The sequence below is a fragment of the Tauraco erythrolophus genome, chromosome 2 (genome assembly GCF_009769465.1).
Source record: "Tauraco erythrolophus isolate bTauEry1 chromosome 2, bTauEry1.pri, whole genome shotgun sequence".
Lineage (NCBI taxonomy): Eukaryota > Metazoa > Chordata > Aves > Musophagiformes > Musophagidae > Tauraco > Tauraco erythrolophus.
In genome coordinates, this window is record NC_141466.1 from 45,623,704 (window position 1) to 45,648,453 (window position 24,750).

A 24,750-nucleotide genomic window follows, 5' to 3' on the forward strand; every position below is an offset into this window, starting at 1 on the left:
TTTTTTATTCTCACAGAAAACAACATTAAGAGGGATAATTCAAAGGAATCTGGGGGTAGACAAAATGGTGAGTTATATAGACAAAACATGGACACAAGATTCAACAAAAACCCCAAACTATACAACTGTTTTCAGTGTGTTTCCAAATGGGTAATGTACCTTCTGAATCAAAACCACCTGCTCTTTTCACCATTGCATTTAGGTGTTGTAGGACGCCCTTACAAGTGGCTATTGAAACACGTGGTGACATTCACACAACCTTACCCGGCGTGTTTCATTTCAAGTGCACAACTTCTGGCCAAAGGAAAGTTCAAGGCAAAGAAATACAAACACGGCTTCCACTCCCCCAGCTCAAATCCACCTTTTGTGTAACGTTTTTCCCTACAAGTAAGGCATAGCGGTTCAAGTACTACATGAAACATAATCGAACAACAGGAAAGAAAACCAGCCGTTAACTCTTTCCAGAAAAGTACTTTATTAGGGAGGATAAAAAGCACTGTTCAAATAGTCCGAATAGGCATGGTCTTCTGTGCTGTCAGGCTCCTCGGGCTCAAAGTCATCTGGATCTGGGGGCAACTGGTCAGTATCTTCGTCGGAAGTAGAAGGGCGCGTGAGGATTATCCGAGGTATCTTCAGCAAGATGCGAAAGATTTCAGAGAAAAGAGTCAGATCAAGAGCAGGGAAGTGTTTAAAGGGGATATCTTAAAGGTACAGGGGAAGTAGGTGATGAGAAAAACATGCGAAAGACGTTACACCACAGAGCTTTCTGACAGGCAAACTGTTCTATGCTAAAAATTGCATTGATAATTAAAGCAAAATTGACATAAATTGCCTTTTTTTCTCATTAGCTATTTTTTTAAAAAAAACTTCTGTAGGAAAAAAGAAGGAAAAAAAATATAAGACGACCTTTAAAAAGTAAAGAGAAGTAAATATGAGAAATAAAAATTTACTTGCATTTAACTTCATTATTCCTTAAAATCATGCACCAAAAAGCAATAAAGGATTAATTAAGAACCATAAAGTATATAAATTTTTGATCGTTGAAAAATTGAATATTTCGGCGTTTTTACTGACAAAATATATTTAAGGGAAACATTAAGACAAAATATCAATGTGTAAATTCATTAGTTAATAAATATGCATACATGGATTTGATTCGTATCAATTTTCTGGCCAAGAACTTTGAGAACTATATCTTAATGTTTTAAAATTAATTTAAATGCTGTAACTGAGAAAAGATAAGAATGTCAGGTTCCTTATGTATAGCCAAATAATATATCGGTAATGGTTTGTATCAATAAATGGATTATTACAAATTTAACTCTGATGCACAAAGTCATCCTACTTTTTACTAATTTTCAAAAAAAGTTTAGCATGTAATGAAAACAGATATAACAGTAAGTTGATACATGTAACAAGCAGGTAATATAAGAATATGCAATAAATTATAATTTTTTTAATATTTTACTGGTAACAGTAGCCTGAAAATTTTCAAGAAAGGTAGTATTTCTTATTTATCAGCTCCTTTGTTGCGTTTCTTCACACTTTATAAGAACGTGTAGTGTTGACACCACACAATTCAATCGTTTATACATCATTGGCTTGCTGTACATTATTTGATTTGGGAAATGACACAAGTACATAGATGCTTCGCGGCCGTTCAGCTAGCCAGCCGGTAGGTTTCTGCATTGAATCATAGAATGGTTTGAGTTGGAAGGGACCTTGAAGTAAAATAAATTATTCCCCAGGCTCCACTGACTGCATTAGCTCTGGCTCCACTGACTATCTACTGGCTCACGGGCAGGCACACTGTGTGCAGATACCAAAATGCAGATGTCAGTCCGAAGTTGAATCTCACCCATGAAAGCTGTAAACCAATTTTAAAACCAGGTATAAAAGTAGTTATATTCCCTGGTGTATTGAACACATGATTATTTATCTTCCCCCCATCCCCCTGTTTGCTTAAACTAAGGACGACACATTTCTGGAAGCTACAAATGACCTATACAGATCCTAAGTACTGGTCGAGCTAACAACTCCGGGAAGATTTTCTTCTGTCATGCTCACCTGACAGCGTTTATAAGCTTTCCACATACTGGATCTTTCTCTTGGCTCAGTTCATTGCTGAAAGATGTTTCTTTCTTAATGATAGCCAGCTGCTTTATGCTACAGCAAATGCACATCCTATATGCTCAGGAGGAACACTGGGTCATAGATTGAAATTCTGCCACCTCAAAAACCAGTGTGGAGGTTTACCTCAATTTATCTGCAGAAATATCCAGGACCAAACTTTGCGTTTCATTAAGCTGTCTGTTTAAAGCTCAGGGAAGACCCGTCTTTGAGTACTATGCCAATCAAAAGTAGAAATGTGCACATTCCCCCAAGACCAGGCATTCATTGCATTAGCAAGCATGAAGGAAGAGTCGCTGGTACTTCTTTTTCCTTTTGAAGAACAGCCTTAGACATTTTGAACACCAGTTATTGAAATACTCTAACAGCATGGTTTCTACTCCCCAGTGATTCTACTTGCAAGGAATTAAACCCAGTTATCTAAAAAAGCTTTCCTTCAAACATTTTGTGACTTCTGAAGCCTGATTCTTGCGTACTACCTTTCCAATATTATGATGGGTCTAGGTCTTAAAATCACAAAGGGATTTTAATTGATTAAATGAAAAATAGAAAAAAAAATATCTAGCTGTTGGTGAGGCATAACCTTAAAAGTTTCAACTAATAACATGAAGTTCTTGTGGCTTATTCCACTCCACCCCCTCTAAATATACACACACAGAGATTTGATTTGGCACAAAGGTCCTTTGGAGACTTGGTTTTTTTTAGGTGCTCTGAAATACTCGAGACCATTACTCATTTTAATTATCACAAAAAAAATTAGTCCTCCTTTTTTTCTTTTTTAATTAATTATCTACATCTGAAAGAAACATAAATCTGGTATTGCTAGAGCAATGACTCCCATGGGATGCTCAGTTCTGGCATGAATACTCTTCCGCATTTCTCCCTACGTTCAATACACTGCAAGCTGCAGTTAGGCTTTCACAACTTGCAAAAAAACTCTTCTCATTTCCTTGATGACACACTCTCTCTTATGCCCATGGTCTGAAAGCCTGTGCACCCCTAGCACCTGTGCTGTGGCAGAACCTCGGGAGGACATCCCCTCCCCACCGGCAGCACGACTCTGCTACCAACGCCCCTGGTTAGGCTCCCCGTTAGACAACCACCTGTCCACCAGTTCATGTTTGTCCAACATTCCTACGGTAGCTGTACCAACCACTTCCATGAAATCAGCGGTGCTGGGGGAAGTCTTTCTTTAACGAATCAAATATTCTGGTCTGAGTGCAGCTGCACCCTCTGTCCCTCTGCTTTCTGCACATCTCCCTGCCCGCTCTCCCTCTGAAACCCCATGTGAACCCATACCACTGCTTTCCCCCAACCCACCGCTGCTCCCTCCTCCGTGGCCAATCATCCTGCTCCGCACTCGCCTCCCCGACGGTATGTGGAGGAGCCCTGACTCCCCCACAGCTGAATCGCAGGTACCCGCGACAAAACAACTCTTGGTTGCAGATTGTGCCACCTATGCAATCGCAAACTGAGAGCAAGCCCAATTAAGTAATAGAGTATGCATTTGCACAAGGTCTAATTCAGTGGAATGAGGTTCAGACCTCTACTTTCCCTCTCCTAGCATCAGAAGTTATCAATTAATCTCCTGTAAAAACACACAAAAAAACAAACCAAAAACCACAAAAGCAACACAAAATGGATGTAAAGAAACACACATCACAGTTCTAACCACAGTGGCCTTTCCATTGTCACCTAACTATTCCCTAGGAACCCAGCACTCTCTATCACTGCCTTACCATTCACTCTAGCTCCAGGAAAATCATGATCTAAGCTTTAACAGCTTCCTTTCCTCTTCCAGTTTTGTTTTTTAAAAATAAAAGTACAAAGCAAAACAAAATAACAAAACTCAACAACTCTGAACTTGTGTTATCTTTTGTGCCACCCTCTCTCAAACCCAGTGTGTCTCTTCCCAGAATCCCAGGGGGATTTTAGCCTTGCTTTCAGATTTCCATGCTTATCTTCCTTGATTGCAGCTTCACTCTATAAAAGAGCCAAGCTTTGCTCTTGGAGCTTTTCTTTAATATTCATATTTGAATGTTCATTTCTTGGTGCATCATAACTGAGGGAAGACAGGAGAACGATTTCACATGCAAAAAAACGTGACAGCAAAGAGAAAACAAACTATTTCCACTGCCCATTACAAGCAGGGCAAGACAGAGACATTTAGGATGGAAACAAGGAAAATCTTTTCAGCACCGGCAGCTGAGCTCAAGTTGCTTGCCTAAGGCATATGGCAAAACACGGAATTTCCATCTTCTACCTGTAATTCTTCAGAAGTAATTGATCCTGGTGTAGGAGGACAGATTATCCACAATCCTGTATTGTTCCATTGTTTTACTCCACTAGTTTTTAATGAATAATGTCTGAACTTGTTTAAAATATTTCTGTTGAAATCACAAAGTCCTCCTACTCACTTTCCATCATCATGCATTCATTATTAAAATAATACCTGATGTATCAGTCAATCCCAAACCATCAAAATATGTAGAATATTTTTTCAGAAAGATGTATGATTAATCATTTGTCGGGTTACTATTTTCCTTTTTCCCCTGAAATTACATTTTCAGTGCCTAAAACGTAAACTTCACAAAGCACAAGTCCTGTACCAAACCCAGTGTGTTCCCTATGAGAATTTCTTTCACTACCTTGTTTGCATCTTTCTTACACTTTTTCAACATAAACTCTAGGACTTCAGACACTAAAAAGATTCACTAAAAAAATTCACTTTTAGTTCAATCAGGCATAGCTAAAAATCAAATTATTTCAGATGCTCTAATTTAATGGAATTACCACCCTCCATCGAAAGCAGGAGTCCTTCCACTGAAGCTCAGAAATGGGCTGTCTGTGCACTCCAAGTCCACTGCAAGAAGCAGTAAAACAGACTCGTCTAAATAACCGGGGGCAATTCAGCTTCCATGCTGGCTGCAAAAACCCTTTCATATTGAAACAGGACAGGAACAAACCCCCAACTAGCTATGATGCTTCAGTTGAAAGCATCTTCTTAAAGCATGATAAATGAGATGTCCTGCCAACAGGTCAACATACAATAATTTCTAACTTCCAGTTGTACACATATGCTTTCCTTTTCCAGTTCTAAAAAATGTTTGTCCAAAGGTTACAGAACAGTCCATAAAGGACAGTTCAGTATGTCTTTTTGTAACCTTTTCAAAACCAAACAGAACAAACCCCATCATCTTTTTTCTCTTTTATAAGCCTTCCCCTGACCTCCCCCCTCAAAGGTCCATACTCCAATCTTAACAGAAGAAGAAAGCTCTCAAGGCAAGAGTCACAGCTCAAGCCCGAGCTTCACATGAAAGGTATAACCAGCGGCGACAAGGCAAAGCACGGCTGAGAGCAAGGCCAGCTGCTGGGGAGAGAGGCTATGAATCAGAAGGTGACATGACACATGAAAAGCCAAGTTTGAAAGAATAAGGGCAAGGGAAAAGGATTTGGATTGGCCTTTTGGAAGAAAACCAGACATACTTTTAACCCTAGTTCAAACAGATCACTTTCTAAAGAAAATATTCCCCAGCTAGAAAATACATCTAATAGGGAAGCCTGCCTAGTTCAACTCCATATATCTAAATAGTACATAAGTTTGAAATTTGACTTAAAAGCTGATCTTCACTGACACGAGTGCTAAGGCTGGTACCCTTCAGCTAGAGGAAATAGGAGAAAATAAAATAATCTGCCCAGTTGAGAGCATTTGCAGGGGTTTGCGTAAACCTCGTGAATAATGTTATGATTTCATGCGTAATTTTACCTTCTCTGTCATCACTGGTGACGGCAGTAGCATTTTAGACTTGAACAACAGGAAATTCAGACTTCTCGCTAAACAATGAAAACATGTCTTTGCTAGACGCAAAAGGTTGCGTTTGATAATGACTGTATTCATAGAAGAAACTGTCTAAATCAGATTTAAGGTGAAGGAGGGCATTTAGTCATGCCTAAAAAAGGGTGCACAGCTGGATTTTTAAATAATAGTTTCAAAAAGAAGATGCCAAAATGCATTTAACAAGAAGAGCAGAGAATGGGCTGATCAACTGCTGCACGGTTCAGACCAAACCGGCACCTGGTGGCTTTTTTAATTAAAGTGATGTGACGTTTCGCTCCCAGAGACAACAGATAAAAGCAACCTTCTCCCCAGAAGAAAACGTACAGGAAATACAAGTTAAAGAGGGAGAAAGAGATCTAATTAATTCTCTGTGAATTTATTACCCATGAGCAATCTCATTGCCAGGCAGAAGCGGGCAAGGCTGCCAGGGTGGGGCAGGGGGTGAGGGGGACACGACGAAAACCAACTAACGCACAGTCGTGTCTATGAAATTGTACAAATTCACAAATCCCATCTAGGTATCCAACACAGCATCTTATCAGGAACATTTTACCTGGCACGTGTTTATGGTGCACCCTCAATGCTCCCGGTCTTGGAAAGCCCTGGCTGCATCCCTTCCGCCAGTGCAACACAGTGCTAATTCACTGCTTTCGAGGCCTGTGGCCAAACTCCAGAGATTGTGAAGTCAGATGGAGAGAGAGGTATAAACCTCTCCCACATCCCGAGGAAGATAAATTGATGGTCAGGCATGGATGAAGCACCTCGCTACCTGGGCAGCAGAAGACCTCTGCACAAGGAAAGCAGAGTGGTCCGTGCTGCTGCGCTCAGCGAGTGGTCAGCTCATGACAGCACCTGATGCAGCTCAGGGGTGGGAGAGGGCAGCGCCTAATTCAGTTCATCCTTACGCTTGGAGCAGCCGTGGAGCCAAAGACTTGGGGCTGAGCTTTGGCATGGTGGCTTTGAACATGCTGCCTGGGCTTCGGGTGCAGCAGCCCAGTGAGGGCCCTGAGCGGGGGCTACCCCACCAGTCCATCCCTCTTCCCCAAGCTCGTTGCTCTTCCCACATTGTGCCTGGTGATTTGCTCTGAAATCTAACTCAGCTCAGGGTAATTTCCTGGAGGTTTGATGCACCAGACAAGTGCTGCTCCAGGTGCTTTCCCCTAAAATTTCCTCTGTGGGAATTTTCTAGAAATTGGTATCTTCTAGAGGCTAGGTTTAAAACTGGGTATTTTCTCCACTTCTTATTGTGATAGCAAGAGAACACCTTGAATGTTTTACCTGTCTCCCAGAGTGTAGCATATAAAACATCTGGCATGTCACTTTTAGAGCGAAGCTTCTTTCTGCCCTTCCTATCCAGCAACTGAGTGCCTCCCAAGGGCAAGGCACATGGGAAGGAAGGTGGAGTTCAGTCAAACTCACCATCGTGTTTTGTAGCAGACAAAAATGAAAGATCGATGTCCATCGTGTCATATCTGCAATGTCGTCAGACACAAAAGGCTTTTATATGATTCAAACTGCTTACGAAAATTGTCCTTGCTCCATTTCTTTCATCTTCTAATGTACCACTGGATAGTGACTTCCCTGAAAGTGGAGCCTGATAACACAGATTTTCATTTAAGTGCTCTCTGTGTAATCATTTATGGCCTGATGCTATAAAAACATCGAAGGAAATGCATTGCTTTGATCACATCAGGAGACTTAGAAGGTACTACCCCCATAAGCAGCGCTACCCACGTCCCAAGTTACCAATCCTTTGATTCTGAAGAAAGCTCTTCACCCCTGTGAAAGGCAGCGGCCGTACTTGACCACCTGAGGGAATTCAGTACAGACTCCTCCCCTGCTGAATTCCTGCAGAGTCCATGAGGACACCTTTCACAAGGGGAGATGTTGCTGATCATTTGTGTGGTTGTTCAAATATTTATGCTCAAATAGCATGCTATGTCCTACAGCATGGTTCCAGGTGCCTTCTTTGAGTCTACTTGTCTCTCATACACACTTTTGCTTATATTGTCTGCAGCGCTTACATTGTCTATCATATAATGGGTTTACTTTGTGCGTTTTTTTTCTTTAACTTTGAGGTATTTGAATACGGTATCTCGAAAAGATCAATTAGTGACTTTTCTTTTTCAAAGATTTTCCCTATTTAGCATTGTTAATTACAAGCTCTGCAAAATCCAAGAATTTAAAGTTTGAAGTGAGTCAATTCTAACTGAGTCCTATGAGAAAACTACTTAAAAGGAAGCGAGGAAAAAAGAGACACTGCAAACAGAAGCATTTGTTTGGCACAGGAACTTAGTCCCAAATTCACAGAAGACGTTCCCTAACTGCTGCACTCTGGAGGTAAATGCAGTGCCCATACCACACATCTTTTCTCTTTCATCTCGACTCAGAAATACTCAGTCACTTGGATAAAAGTGGAATCAAACCGGTAGATGACATGGGGAAGGAAATCACATGGCAGATGGGTGCTTACACTCCTCTGAAGCTCACACAATCAGTACAGGGTTAGCTAAGCCAACAAGGCTCCGCATGGACTTCTTTGCAAGCGTGTATAAACCTGCATAAGATGCAAAGCAGTGAGGAGTCAGACTCCTGACTTCTAAAACTAACTTACCTTGTCAGAATAAAAAGTAATAATATAAAAATACCGACACCCTTACCTGACGAGATTAGAGTCATTAAAATGTCTTCAAGAAGAGATAAAGCAGTTGTCCATAAAAAACTTGAAGACTGAAATATTAGGTCATATGATGTTATGGGAACAGGTCATTCAAACACTGTCTGTGAGCAAGGTCTTTTTTGTTTGAAACAAATTTCAGAAGAAATCTGTCTTTGATGATGATAGGGACATTCTGAATCCTACTTTAGTTGTCATCTTTTATAGCGCTTCTCTGACCTGAGTATTCTACTGGTTTTGCTTTTAAAATAAAAAAAAAAAAAAGTAAGGCAATGACTAAAGAAACAAGAAAGAAGTTTTATTACGTTTAATTTGTATGATTACAATTTTCTGATATGGCTAGAACTAACTTGCTCAAATGAATAAAGAAAGGGTTTGATACTTAGATTTCTGAAGATTTCTAACTGGTATAAGTCTATCAAGACTTTTTCCTGAAAAAGTCTTTATCACCTGGAAATGAAGAAGACAGATTGGCTGTGATTCTCATCCATGTAAGGCTTCTCATGACTTGCATCTAAACAATGTGGGAGAATGGCAAAAAAAAACAGCAACCTACATATTGTGGGAGCACGGTACATGCTCACTCACTTTCTGCAGGCAGAGGAGCATTTCACTTTGATATACATTACAGGTTCTAGTACACCAAAGTTGTCTGTTTTCTCACCATATTTAGGAGCATTTGGTATCTCTGCATTTTTAACAGAACAACCAAAACACTTGGCTTTTTTAGTTTGAAGTTCTTCAGATTTTTCCAATACTGTAAGTGTTTTTTACACAATCACTTTTAACTGGTAACTCTCACTTTAAACTTCCTTGAAAATCCTTAATATAAGTGACACTTGTACACCTGGTGAGCTATATGAAAAAAATCTACTTGAGGAAATTCCCAGGGCAAAGGCATATTATTACAGAAAATAATATGGTAAGAATTAAAGTGAAATATTAGAATAAAATATTTAAGAGATTTTACATTAATTATAAAGTATCTATTATCCTTATGATGTTAATAGCCCCAAAATTGGATCAAAGAAGATGACATGATGATGCACATCATGAACTGATAAGAGACGCTGAAACCTGTCAACACTCTCCATTCAGTCAGACAAAAATCCATGGGGAATTTCAGTCAAGAGCTCAAATGAAAATATTTTTGATGGAGAAAGATTGTGCAGAGTTGGTTCTATGTTTGAGAGGATGAGTAGGAAATAAAGAACAAAGAGCAGAAGACAGAAAAACAGAGAACTAGAAATCCAGAATCCTAGTTAAAGTTCCTTCTGTTAAAGTCAGCATCAAGCACTATTGGCCATGTTTGCATCCCTGATTTATTTTTTTTTTTTTCCTCTGTAGTTAGAGATGTAAAATTTTTACACACAGTCTGCATGTAGAGAGCCATATCAGTTGTGGTTCCAATCCATTCTATTTTGATGCACGTCTTAACATAGATACTCTTATTTATCCAAAGACTCTGTTTAAATTAAATTAAAATATTTTTATTTATATATATATCTATTAAACAAAGTAAAATAAAAAAATTTCATATTTTTGAGATGTGATTAGCATAACTGAGGTAAGCCTATAAAATATGGTATGTAAAAAAGTATCTAATTACAATTAAAGTTCTGGGGCCTCTACTTTTCAATAAAATACTCAATCATAATTAAAACCAGGGGCAATTCTCATTTTTCCTTTGCAAAACAATGACTCAGAGTGAAAGAAATTTTAATTGTTTGTCCAATTAATTACTGGTCATTCACGCTGTTACGAAATCTTGAAGCTGGCACAAAGGGTTTGAAATTGAGTTTGACCGAACGAGTTAACAATTCAAAAGAGTCTTTTAGAAGAAGTTAGAGCAATCAGGACCATGGAAAACAGAGAGGAAATCTGAGTCTGGCAGCAGGATCACTCTTTGTAATGTCAGAGCACGAGGCTCGGAGACAGGATGGGCGATGGCAAGAGATGGCTAGAGGGCTATAGCTAGCAAGTAAGAGATAACTATTACCACAGAGAGCATATGCAAAGATAATGTTTATTAAAATTCAATCAAAATAAATAGATAAAGACAGTTTCTGCTGGAGGGCAGGAAGCAGTGACGACAAGGAAGAGAGGAAGAAGGAAGATGGGCACCATCCAATACATAATTCAACTTTTGCAGTAAGAATAATAAGAGCCTTTGGCTTCTTTGCCACTATGCTTCTCTCCTTTCCTCTCTCGATGTAGATGCATCCATCTTCTCTTGAAACCTAGTCAGAAACACGAAGGAAACAAACCTTCCTAGATTCCTAGCAAAGAAGATGATTCTGCATTAAGGTCCTGCTGCCATCTGCTTATCTGAACACGCAAAGCATGTCCTCCATAAGAAGCCAGCCTGTAAACATTTTTCAGATAAGACAGTTACTGAGGAATGAGAGGAACTTAACAGAGTACATCCAGAGCAAAAGCAGATGAGATACTGACCCGTTTCTGAGTCAGCAAGATACTCCTCAAAAGCACATAATCCCCAAGACTGATGAACGCTGCTCTAGGTTAAAGGCAATAACACACACAATTTGCTACAGTACAAAGATGTTGATTGCAAAAAGAAACAAAAACAGAAATACAAATATTTCTCCACGAAAGAACTTGCACATTGGCTGCTTTTGACACCCGGAACATATTCAGCCAGTTGACTCCCTCAGTGCACTGTGCTCTGAGGTAAGTAGCTTGGTCTAATCTGCCTCCTCCTCTTGCAGTTGAAGAACTTTAAAGGAAGGCATTATTTTCCAAGAGGCATACAACACAAAAAATGATCATTTTCTCTTTTTGGCTGAAAACACTGAAAGTCAGATACTACTTCAACAGACCCAGGCTACTGGAAATGTGTGAATCAACTCTTTCAACAGTGGTTCCTCTAACAGGAAGCATCGTGCTTCCTGCAATTCGGGTTAAGACCATAAGAAACAGCTACTAAGTAGAACTGGACAAAAAAAAAATAATATGGAAGTGTTTTCAACTGGAAAATAAAACTGGTCTCAATGTTTCAGATGATGCTGGAGACCAGAGGCCTCAAAATAAGTTTCTTTAAGCAACTGAATAGAAGATAAAACCTTTGTTAGTCTATCTCATAGACAAAAGTTGCAGGCTTAACACTTCTTAAATAGCAATCCACATAGAAAACCAGATTTGCGTGGTCTATTTTCATACTCTTCAGCCAACTAACAAATCACATTATTTTTAAAAATGTGAATGGTTAATTAAAACTGAGTGTGGTCTTCGATTATAGTTTTTACATAATAGATGAACTTCCGTTTCTTGCCATTAGCTGGGTTGTGAATGGTATTCCTGGAAAAGGATAAAAAAAAAAGCCTGGAAGAAGAGGAATCAAATCAAGCATTCCTCTGGCATTTGCTGTAGAAGAAACAGTTGTTGCTTCTTGGTACTTCAGGCTTAATAGAAGTAGGAAGCTTTGTGATCTTAATAATTCAGATAACTTGATCTTACTGTATCTTCCTAGTAAAGCTATAGTTTCAGGTGTGCAGGCAGATGACCATGATTGAGGTAGGTCTTGAGAGAGCTGAATTTTTTAAGAGAAGTTCACAAAAGTGGATGAGATTTCTAAAAGCCACCCTGCAGGCTCGGCCATTTCCTTCTGTGACATGTGTGGTAGGCTTAATCTCGTCTGACATCAGTCACCTAAAATACGGGCACAGAGTCTTAGCCTGTCACACAAGTTCTCCCTCAAGCCAAAAGATAAAAATGGTCACCTCCAGCTAGCAGCAAAACCTCTCCCTCCTAAAAGAGGCACCCTGGAGTTGCTGCTCCTTCCATTAGCTAGAGAGGGAGCCCAGACAACAGAATAAACACTTAAACTGGAGGGAACTGGCACCACCCTTAAAGTCCCCTAACCAGAGTGCTTCAAAAGCTCAGGTCTGTTACGCTGGTGCTTATCCAGGAGCTGAGCTCCTCCAGAAGCCAAGTCCTGGCTGCAGTGGCAGCCAAGTAAATGCATGGTGGGGTCACTTATCTTTGGTACACGTTCTCCTCTTATGCAGCCACTCAGAAGTTTTATGCCAGTCTCTACCACCTTTACTAGCAATAACGACAGACAACACACAAAGTACTTAGCTAAGAATGATTTGTTACTCACTGAGGCCCATCTTACTTACTGTTATGACGTGGTTTACTGCCGAGAAGGGGCTGCCCTTGGATGAAGCTTCAGTAGGATCAGCATCAAGTGCGTCAGGTTCTGAAATTAGGGATGCCTTTAAAAATAAAGCAGCAGAAACACATGTTTTTACTCTGAATGCTGTTTAAGAAGAGCAATTCCCTCCCTCTCAGGTTAGTATGCAAATATCTGGCCCTATCATTATATATAGTTGCACAACGCAAGCAAATAAAATTGCCATCCTTGCTGTTTCCCATTTTTTATGAACACACTGCATATTTGAACTGTTGAAACGGTCAGTTCAAGAATAAGTTGTAACACACAGTATCAAGACAAAAATGCTGGTTATTTGTACACGGATTAGTCCTGTGGTCAAAACACTGGGGCTCCTGTAGCACCCCTAAATGCATTAAATCCTTCTCATCTCCCACGCATACAAAGAGCTGAGATTTTTTTTTTTTCCGTGTTCCTTAAATAGATGAATGATTCTGCCATCTTGTGGAAGATAGAGAAATCATAACTATTTGTAGAATAACAGCAGGACAGAACAGTATGAAAGAGAAATTTCTTCTCTTTTTCACTTGTTTCACTATTCATTAAATGAACAGACATCAGTAGCTAGTGTATTTCAAATAGTCCCAAAAACAAGAATGAATTATAGCCTCATGAACGAACCTGAGTAAAAAGGTTGATTTTTAAGATAATGACTTGACCAGAAACTCTGCTCAGAAGCTAAAGGTACAACAACGAAAAATCCTGATTCTTTTTTCCCTGATGATCTGATAATGTGAAATATGTAAATAATCATTTAAATTCTCTCACATCTATTAAAATACAATAATTAGTTAAGGATAATTCTTTCATAAAATGAAAAAGGTAAAATGATACTGAACTTTATCTGTAATTAACTTTTTAAAAAATGTTAAACTTCCATATGTGGACTGTGGAACAAAATTCTCTATTAATAAATCTATAGCATAGTTTTACAAAATTAGTAAATTAATTTACCATTAATTTGTCTTTGGCTGATATAGGTTGTATCCTTGTTCCTGCGAATTTAATAGACATACAATATTGCTTGCTCTATCCTACCTTAATTCAACAAGGAGTATGCTGGAGTAAAAACTACTAATCTAAGTAAGTATAAATGACAGTTGAAGAGAACAAGAACTGAAAAAAATTATGGAGCAGTTTGACCTCAAAGTAATTTTGCAGAGGGTCTCCTTCCACTCTTTCTCAGCAGGTGGAAACCAAACAGTAGGTCAAAAATATATATCACAAAACTGAACGTGATCATCACTGCTCTTGGGAACCTCTGAAGCTTAAGAGTGGCTTCTGCTAGGAAAGATGAGGCTTGAGGTGGAGCAGCTCAAGAGACACATTGGCACTTGGCACTGTAAGCCTCCATCAGGGGAGTTACTTTGAGCTGTTCTCTCTCAGCCAAAAATTACCTTGGAGAAACAAGCTCATCTAGTTTATATTTCTTTGTAACAACTGTAATGAACTCATCCAGTAAATCTAATACAATGTCATAAGAAAGCTTCTTGGCCTAAGTACAACTGCATTTGTGCTTATATAACTGCTTACTAAGACATTATTTTCCTTTACGAATCAGCCATTTAAGTGAATAATATTTTGTTAAGCGCTTTGAACATAAAGATCAGAAATCCAGAATATAATAAGAAGGCATACAACAATTTAATGTCATTATAATTTCTTTATAATGTAGTTTGGAAAGTATCTAAAAAGCTAAGGCAAGCCTAGATCTAGATCTCAAACGCCCCAACTCGGAGTGATTTGATTTAAAGGTAGTAAGAAGAGAACACACTCCACATTGACGAAAAACCCATCTACCTCTGTCGCTCTGTCTCCTGCTTGTACCCCAGCCAAGTCTGCTGGTCCATCTTTGGGCAGCCGTGCAATCATGATCCCCTGGTAACACAAAAGATAGGTTTCAGACCTGACAGGGTTTCTTCTGTTGTTCTTAGATGTAAAAAGCAAACAGGAAGTAATTAATTTTCAAGTCTTGTTGTTCTCTTGCCTCTATTAAAACAAAAACTAAATGTCTCAGCATAATAGCAAGAAAAAAAAAAGCCTCCACGGCTTATACATACAACAACAAATAAAAGTCATTAATGTTTACACTGTGCCATGGGGGACAGACTGGGAAACAAAGATTTATTGAAATGATAATTAAGTGCGAAGATGTGAGAAATACTTCTCTCAAATCAAGTTAGCTCCTGGGAATGAGCAAATGGGATGGGAGAGACATGGATTGCCAAGGGAGTGACCCCAATTTGAGGTAGAAAGTGAAAAATAGCCAACAGTGTTTCAGCCATCAGGATGTCCTTGAAAAAATTATTGGTTTACATCATGTTTTCCCTCCAAAATCATCCCTCCAGGAGCTTCCCCATCAAAATTTACTGCTGGCTTCTACTTTGGGAAACAAGTTACACACATTTGCCCTTGTTAGCTTTGTTATGAAGGTAGTGATGTTACATTGAGTACAACCTCAGAAAGAAAACAACAAAATACAATAGCTTCAAAGAACTGCTCATCAGTTTCTTTCTAATGATTACTAGATAAATTTTGAGTAAGGAAATGCACCTCATCATTGTCTTTACATGGAGATGAGCCCTTTCCACCAGCAATGCTAATACCAAGACTCCCCATTTGACTGCACACAGTAATGGTTATCTGGAAAAGAATTATAATGGATAAGTGGCCTGATTAATCAAAAACATTGCCTATTAATTACATGAGCAATGAAAACCTACCTCCCACTCTGAATACCAGAGGATTTTCCCCTATAGAGCTTAGCCCAGAGAAAAACGGTGTTATGCTTCAACACTGGCACATGCAAGACTAGTCTTTAATCTTCAATAACATCAAAAATGCGTTGTTTGTCCAGGTTTTAGTCATGCCAAAACCATGTTAGGCTGTTTATAAGGCTGCTGACCAAACCAGTTGTTTCATAAAACCCACCAATTTACTGAGCATTCACAATGGCAACACCACCGGTACGCAGGAGGAGTGAAAAGTTTCATTTGGAACCTCATCTACAGTTTGATTTGCTTACTCTCAATTCTCCTGAGAGCAGATAACTGAATTTGAGTGCTATCACAGTAATTTTCCCTTCTTTAAACAGGCTTTCTGAATGTATGTGCTAACTCTGTCAAAAGATTTGACGGTACTCTAACCATTGACTTAAAAGCAAAAATATCAGGAAGCTTTTTTAAAAAGCAGCATAAATTGTACTCTATCCAGTCTGTTCTTCTTCTGCTGGTATCGGCAAAAATTTAGTACAAAATCTTAGACAATTCTTTTCAACTTACAGAATTCACCACAAAGCCCAAATGAAATTAGTTTCAAGTTCCAAAGACAGCTTACATTTAAGAAATATTTCCCTCAGTTGTTGTTTTTTTTTTTTTCTTTAGTATATAATATGCATGGTAGTAAACAATAATTTGCTAATTACTAAACCAACAATCACATTGAAGAATACGTTGCCATAGTGTAGAGGAATCTGAATGCAAACTGCATTTCACCTCATCACATTAGCAAAATGCTCTTATTTTCATTGATTTGCTTCACAGCTTTAAGACAATTCAGGCCATATATTTTATAATTAAGACTATTTCAACACAACTGCATTTCAAAATTTAACGAATGTATTCAGCTACTCTTGCACATACAACATACTCATCTGAAATTCCTAATTCCTGAAAAGGTATGAAAACCACCCTGCCAAATGTTGCTTAGACTTAGCATTACCCACACACTTGAGCCTTCACAGGTGCCACATGGGGTGAGCTGCCTTTCCTGACGCTGTGTCCCACAACCTCGGGGATCCAGCACAATTCTGCATCTCCTGCCCCATGGGCAGTCAGCAGAGGTGTGATCTGTACTAGGCCACCCCTGGGAGCCAACCCATAAAGCACGTTTCCTCCTCATGTGCTCCAAAGCATGTCAAGACAGGATGGATATATTCATTGAGTTCAGAGTATAGCTTTCTCCATAAACTTCAGCCCAAATCTTGCAGTTCTCACTGATAAATTTTCACTTGAACCTTCCCATCCCTTTTCACAGGACAGAGGGTTCCTCATGCTGTGAGGGTAAGGCCATGCCACTGCTCCTAAACCATGGAATAAGTGAAGATTTAGCTGAGTGCCCACCTGCACACACTCTTGGCTTGACCTTATAATAGCAAAGCTGGATATATCAAATGAGACAGTATCAAATGGCTACATAGAAAGTTTTTGTTTGTTTTGTTTTGGTTTTTTTTTAATGGAAAACTCTTTTCCATGTAAGTCTGTGGGAGCAAGGACAAAACTCAGCTTACTCTCTGAAAAATAAGTCTCGCAACATCTACCATGCAACACCCTCCCTTCTTTCCATCTTTCATAAACTGCCTCACACAAGAAGTGGACTTCCCCATGGACATAGGGACTTCCCCACAGACACGCGGTGTCCATCCCCACATTGCGAGTCTAGCCCATGCAGCAGTTCAATACCTTCAGTGGGGGCTGTGGCACATCCACCACCCTTGATTCCTCCAGGATGCGGCTGCTCTCACCAGGGAAGCTGCCCACTGCTGAGCCGGGTGGCTGCACCTTAGTGTTAGTCCCTGGAAAAGCCTTCCCTTTCATTGCCAACTTGTGCTTTTCTTGAAGAGCTGTCCTGGTATTTCTTTGATCTCTCATGCTATCAGCAGTATCAAAAAGGCTGCCGGAAAACTTGGAAATAGGTTCCTGGGGGTTAAAGATAAGAAGGGCAAACACAGTGACAGCAAGGAGAATAGCTGTCTGATACCCAGACCCTACCAGTGGTAAATTGGATTTGTTCCTCTCTATCATGTTGCTCTACATTAGGATTTGTTTCACTGAAGACAAAACTGCAACTGTAAAGCAAATGTATACAAGTATCTTTCTTTTACCATTATTTCTCTGGGCGTGGTTTTCCCTCAACATGAGGGTGGAAATTGTGGGAAAAGAAATTGTGGGAAAAGGGAGAGGACTGGGATTCATGCAGCCTTTCCCTAGGTCCACTGGGACACACAAGCTCATTTAACACACATATACCCAACTAAATCCTGCAATGCCATATGAAAAAGACGGAGCATGAGAACAAGACTATTTTGGGCAGCCTCTGGCAGCTCAGTAGCACTGAATCTGCCATCCCAGGGCAAGGAAGCACACATGTGAGGCGAAGGAAAGGGCTTTCCATACAGAAAACAAAACATCTCTCATAGTTCCTCAAGGCTTATGTTCTATTTTTGGGAGCACAGGTGTGAGAGGAAGGCAAGCCCCTACCTTGCATCTACATCTCTAAGAGAAGATTCTGTTTAAGTAATTGGATTGACTTTATTTAGCTGCAAAAAGTAGTGAATGAAAACCTACAAACTTAATGATTTAAGGGTCTAATGGAAGTGGACCCTCAAAGGTGAGGCATATCCTGAAGCTTGCTTTGAAGTCTGGCTCTAGGCTGTACTTTCTATGAGATGTAGTGAGGAACAGCCAATGTCACCCTACACTTAGCTAAACCACAAGGGCTTGAAAAGGGAAATACACAATTAAAACATATCCACCAAACAATTAAAGCTTCAGACAGGTTTGACTGCAAAACACAATGATGTTTTCCAGCTATCAGTTATGCTTGGCAAGGTGCTTAAACGAAATTCAGACATGATGCCCAAATTCTGTTCACATTTTATGGATGCTTTATTTATATTTAGCTGATTTTTTCCTCAATTTGATGGGTCAGGTTGAATCAGATCTTCCTATCACCATAATCCTTGTATCTTCTGTTGGCAGTAAAATGATGCAGCGAACAAAGGTGAACATCTTTGAAAATAAACCCCATAAACGTCTTTCTAAGCTTGGAAATTTAATACCTGAAATAAAAAGCAGTGGCAATACCATGAACAACTGTGCAGAAACCCCACTGCACACTTTATTTTTCAAGCTATATTGGAGCTTTCCCACCATCTCTTTTCGGTTGGGATGGAAAGAAGCCTCACCAATCCCAGGGAGAGCAAGCAAGGAATGATTGCTTCCTATTTCACTTAAAACGAAAAGGGAATTTGTTTAGCATTAACTCACATAAAACATTCATTATCATTCTTCTCTTGAGAGAGGTTCATCTTTAATGGCACCAGGCTGACTAACCCAGACCCATCAGCAGTCCTGGGGTGCTGTGGGTGCCAGGGAGAAAGGCCGGGGGCAAGAGCTGGGAGTGGGGGCTGGAGAAGGTGGCACAGCAGCAGCAACAGGGGCTAGGAAGGCAGCAGAGGTCCTGGGAGAGGAGCAGGAGCCCCTATTCCTTCCTTAACTCCCAGCAAACATCTAGAGGAAAGACTGGTGAGCAATGCCCTGAAAGGGAAAGGCTACAAGAGTGCAATCATAACCTCTTTTCCCAGGCTATGACCAAGAAGACAGCCAAGCTGCCGCCCAGGTGACAGACAAATGGTGGGCACAGGCTACAGAAATCACGGCACCCAGGGTTTCCCCAGACATTAGCATCCTGGAAGACCACTACCCAAAACTAAACATGCAGTGGAGTAGCACTGCAACTTCACTTTTCTACCATCCAATCCTTGGGAGACATGAGCTTCAAGTGCTGCTAACAACCCACTGACCTGAAAGAGATGGAGGGACGCTGGTAATTGGGGATGTAAGTAAGAGTAAAATAAAAAAAAGATGTACCTCATCATTGCTCAGGGTACTCATCTTAACCTGTAAGTTGCACTGTACTCTTGAGGGCTGGATGGATTGTTTAATCGGAAGCCACGTAAAGGAATAAAACATTGAACATGATTCTGTACCCTCTGCACAGGCAAGGACGGGAGAGTACGCACGAGCGCAGCCTCCTGCTAACCCAGAGTGCTCGGCAGCATAGCACTGCGACCAGATTGTATTTTCTTGACAGACACACAACATTGTCCCTCCTGACTTCAAGGAGACTACCTACATCATCAGGATCCTCCAGTTCCTCTGCTTCTTGCTCGGGACTGATCCTTCCTTCCCTCCATTTTCCATTAGCAGAGCTGAATTTGTACAGGTTACCACCATGAAAACTTTCCTTTCCTTTCAACGAGGCCCAGCGAGAGCCATGGGAGCTCCAGTTATGGCCACTGTACAGTTTAGGAGACTTGGGAAGCCACTTAATAGAGTCCTGAGAGGAAGACGACAAAGAAAAAAAAAATAGGCAATGAATAGATTTTAAGAAAGTGATTGAAGTATGCACGCTCAGAAATTGGCAAGTTCTGCAAGGTATTTTAGTATCTTGTAAATACTGGGTTTCCCCTTTTTACCTTGAGAGGTACCTTCAGTCCCAGAGAGACACTTTTTACTGGTGATACAAAGAGCAAGCAAACGCTGCTGAAATTAGTAGAAGCCTTTAGGGACTTACATGAGCATGGAACCAAGCCCACCTTCAGCACCATAAAGAAGAATTAATGATCAACAACAGTCTTCAATAATGTTATACTCTGTACTATTAAGAAAACAAACAAGAGTACTTAGACCTTTAGTGACCATCTCATCTCACGACCTGAGTTAAAAATACCTTGTCAAGTCACCTCCCTCTTTTCATTATTTGTTAAATAATATGTTCCATTTGTTGAATGGTCCTGATAGAAAGTACAATACTAAATTGATCTTTTAAGATTTGCGGATTTCCGAAGTGATTATAGTCATTTTCCCAAAATGTTAATTCCTTATTTACATCCGAAACACTCCACCTCTCTTCTTCATACACACATATTCATACATGACAAGTTGTGTCAAGGTTGTCTATATACCTTAATTTCATTGAACTTCAGATGCCATTTTTCAAAGCAACCTTTATCTTTCTTTTAAGCTTTATTTTAATTTTGCCTTTAAATTTTCTTATGATGATACAAACCCAATGGGAGAAAGCAGTCTGACGCCATATAAATAGACGCATTAACGCACATGCTCCAACAAGGCAAAGAGATGGAGAACACAAACTAGCAAAAACAATTATCAGCAAGCTTATGGTGGGGCAATCAGGAGCACACAGTGACTTTCACATCATTTAAACAGATATTTGATTCAGATTTAACAAATCTTTAAGCTCCCACTTTTCTTTTTCAATGCAGTATGCTTATGTTCACACAGACACAGAGATTTCTTGCTGTTATTCAGTATCCCAGATGCCACCATGTCTATTAGATCTAAGGTTGAGAAAGAAAAGGAGATAGGACAAGGCTGCCCATGCTGGCCGTAATGATTTATCTTCAGCTGCCGAAAGAGCTTCCCTTGGGATTCTTCATTTGCTTTTGGTTTTAGGATGGCTGAAAAGACTAGGAAACGGAGAAGGACAATATCTCAGCACCTTGTTGAAAAAGCTTATAGACCTTTCTGTGAGTCTTGAAAAGATCACAGCCCCAACAAAGGATTATTTGCATTGTAGACAGAATGTGTGATTGGTCTCTAAGAAATTTGCTGTTAAACCACGTTTAGAACTGCACTGACGTTCAGCGACACCACCGTTTGCTGATAAATAGCCAGGATTTCTGCTCATTCTAAAGCACACCACTCAGGACTCTCGAGCTGATTGCCGGCTTGGTTCATCAGTGAATAGCAAAAGCAGCGCAAACAATCTTGACACGGTAGTGGCTCCCGTTCCTCTTGACAATTCAGAACACAAGGCAGGACACCTCCTGGTATTTCTTTACACTGGCCTTGAATAAGGAAATGTAAGGTACCCTTAAATAGCAGCTTTGTTTCCTATGAATATTAACTAGGCGGATAGCAATTCTAATCAGATAAGTAAATAGCACACTAGCTCTAATTGTTTGCTATTGTTTTGGTCTGGTTTATTTCAGAATAGCTAATGTGACATCTCCCAGCATTCAGGGTATTTCCAGAGGCAGTTTAAATCCTTGTCAACTTTTAAGCTCATTAGGAAGTCATAAAGCAATTTCATTCTAAAAATAAATACAGGTACAGTGAAGCATTTAACGTCTTCCGAGGGAACGTCTCATCCTTGTTTGACCCCGATCTCTAATCCTAAACAGCTGCTTCTCAAACTCAGCCTGTCAAATTCTGTAAGACCAGTAAAAGGCTATTCTCTCAAGGCAACAGATACAGATTTCAAACTAAGCTTATGCTGACAACCACTTCACCATTTCAGGCATACATTCCACTGCTGTGGTAGCCTCCCATACACATGAGGAGCAAGCTGATGGCCATCAGTAGATTTTACATCCCTATGTCTCTCATGTTCTGGCTCCCTGCCTGCCTTCTCCTACAGCAGGATGCTTTTCCTCATGCTGACCTCCAGCTGCAAAGGAAATTCAGTATTGTTTCACACCTCACACCCTTTGTAACCTAAGAGATTTTAATTTATTTAATTTATTTCTAAGAGATTTTAATCTTTGATATTCTTGATCTACAGTACTTTAAAGTAAAATAGAAACAAAATGACAGTTCTGGGTAAGATGATGATGTAGGTGGTCTCCTTCAAGTTTTCACTAGGTCTATATGATACCATGGATGGCATTATCTTTATGAAAGCAGTTTCACAGTTTGGTTATATCAACAGCAAGAGATCGAATGGAACAACCAGAAGTGCCTTTCAGCCTACATTTGCACATACCTGTCATAAGCAAAACACGCCATGGACTATGCTTTCATGAAATAAAACGGAGAAACAAAGCCAATGACTGCTGCTGCTGTGAGCATAGGCTAACACTACTTTGAAAATAAATCTTAATCCTCAATCATTTTTTACAACTGGATCCTTTTGATGAAAGAAAAGGGGTATAGAGTGAAAATAAGATAATAGAGTTTTAATCCAGAGTTCAGTAGCAATGTTAGGTCAGGAACAGAAAGTGCCAGGCATGCTGTTGCTGGACCCACTGACTGCCAGGGTGTTACCGTGCCCAGCTCTTCACATCCTTTTGGACAAAGCCAAGAGTGGCCAAGGTGCTACACAACACTGCAAGTTCTTAGTGAGGCCAGTCACGTACAGAGTTTGCTACAAGGAAGAGATGGAAGGTACAGCGCTGTTTGCTGTGCTTTAACGCAATGCGACTGCTCAATCTGATTTTTTTACTGGATTTCATTTTGCCTCCCAAAAATAAAACCAACTCCTTACTCTGAGGTATTAATGAAAATCATGTTAGATGGGCAATAAGCTTCCATCACCCCTCTACGTGGTAATGGCTACAGTTCAGCTAACAAATAGTAGATTTGTACTCAAAAAATAAAACGATCTTAAACCTCCAGTAATTTGTTAGCTCATTAGAATCATAGAATCATAGAATGGTTAGGGCTGGAAGGGACCTTCAAAGGTCATCTAGTCCAACCCCCCCTGCAAGGAACAGGGACATCTCCAACTAGATCAGGTTGCTCAGGGCCTCATCCAACCTGGCCTTGAACAACTCCAGGGATGAAGCATCCACCACCTCTCTGGGCAACCTGTTCCAGTGTTCTACAACTCTCATGGTAAAAAATTTTTTCCTAATATCCAACCTGAATCTACCTCCCTCTATTTTAAAACCATTACCCCTTGTCCTATCACAACTGGCTCTCCTGAACAGCCTCTCCCCATCTTTCTTGTAGGCCCCCTTGAGGTACTGGAAGACCGCTATAAGGTCACCCCGGAGCCTCCTCTTCTCCAGGCTGAACAGCCCCAACTCTTTCAGCCTGTCCTCATAGGATCATTCTTATTGTATTACATACTATGGGACCGTGCTTTGAGACAGAAGGGGCTACTGGCAAACATCTTAATATTTAGAGAGAAAAATCAGTTCTCCTTATAGAATTTTACAGATGATAATTGGTCTTTTCACACAAGGTAAGGTAGGAAGTTTCTTGTCATGTTTATACATGTGGAAGCTGAGACCCAAAAAGATTAAAAAGGTCAATGTTTTAAGTCATTAGCAAACACAGAGTGAGGCACATAGATTTACATTCTGTTAAAAATATTTGGAATAAAACAAAGAAAGAAGGTGAATTCAGTATTTAGGACTTTAAGAATCATGGGTATTTGGACTGTGCAACATTGATGTTTTACAAATGCAGAAGTGTTTGGAGGGAAAAACTATTCATCAGCCTCAGAAGTTGTTATATTCCATGGATTTTTCATCTCCCTTCATTAGTAATGATCCTAACTGATTGGTAACAGATCGTTTTCCTTCAATATTTCACCAGCAAGTCAGGTGGGCTCCCTTTTTACCTTTCTTCAACATGTTTTTCACATTTTGAAAGGCGGTCTCTTCAGAACATAAATACTGCTCTGTATTATAGCCCTGTATGTTAAGAGGACAAATTGTTCTCATAAAGTACAAGGTGTCTATTCTGATAAGATCTCACTAATAAATCCTCTAGAGAATGAATTTCCCCCAGGCAACAAAGGTGTGCAAATGCTATGTTATCACCCTAAATCATTCTGGCAAATGAAAAACAATCCAAAACACCCTAACAATAAAAGCCAAGACATGAAAACCACCCACATTTCTGAAGTACCCTACCAAAACCACGCAGTGACAATGAAACATTCTGCTTACAGCAACAACCCAGTCACCACTGGCAAGTAGAAGCCAGTGCTTTCAGTTGCCTAGAATATTTTGATGGTAATACACCTGCTACTATAATTCAACTCAAAATCCCAAACACACATTCTTGCCTATTCTTCTATTTAAAAAAAAAAAAAAAAGAAATTGCTTAAATAGCTTAATTAGCAAATACGGGAAAGAAAATATCTTTAAAGATGTATTTCCTACAACATAAACACTCTTTTCCTTTAAAGTACAACTATACATAACATATTCTACTAATTGAAAATGATTTCAGACTCATTCCGTTTTTAAAGTACAAAAGGCTGTCTCTGAAAGAGCTTTGTGTGATTTGCACGAAATAGGAATGAAAGCTAAACAAAACACTGCCGAAACAAAGGCATCCTTGAATATTCTCTCTCTGTAGAAGAGGCAAC

At 39.8% G+C, this 24,750-nt stretch overlaps 1 protein-coding gene across 2 annotated transcripts in view; it reads right to left on the reverse strand.

The window, feature by feature from the left end:
• Window positions 1-477: 477 nt before the first annotated feature.
• Window positions 478-24,750, reverse strand: part of LRRC1 (leucine rich repeat containing 1) — a 102,910-nt gene continuing 78,637 nt past the window's right edge. For both annotated transcript variants that reach the window (XM_086608327.1, XM_086608326.1), the window contains 6 exons: window positions 19,756-19,959; window positions 17,301-17,537; window positions 15,394-15,483; window positions 14,641-14,718; window positions 12,788-12,883; window positions 478-630 (listed from right to left, as the gene is read on the reverse strand). In XM_086608327.1, coding sequence (XP_086464453.1) covers window positions 478-630; window positions 12,788-12,883; window positions 14,641-14,718; window positions 15,394-15,483; window positions 17,301-17,537; window positions 19,756-19,959 — 858 coding nt within the window. The remainder of the gene's footprint in view (window positions 631-12,787; window positions 12,884-14,640; window positions 14,719-15,393; window positions 15,484-17,300; window positions 17,538-19,755; window positions 19,960-24,750) is intronic.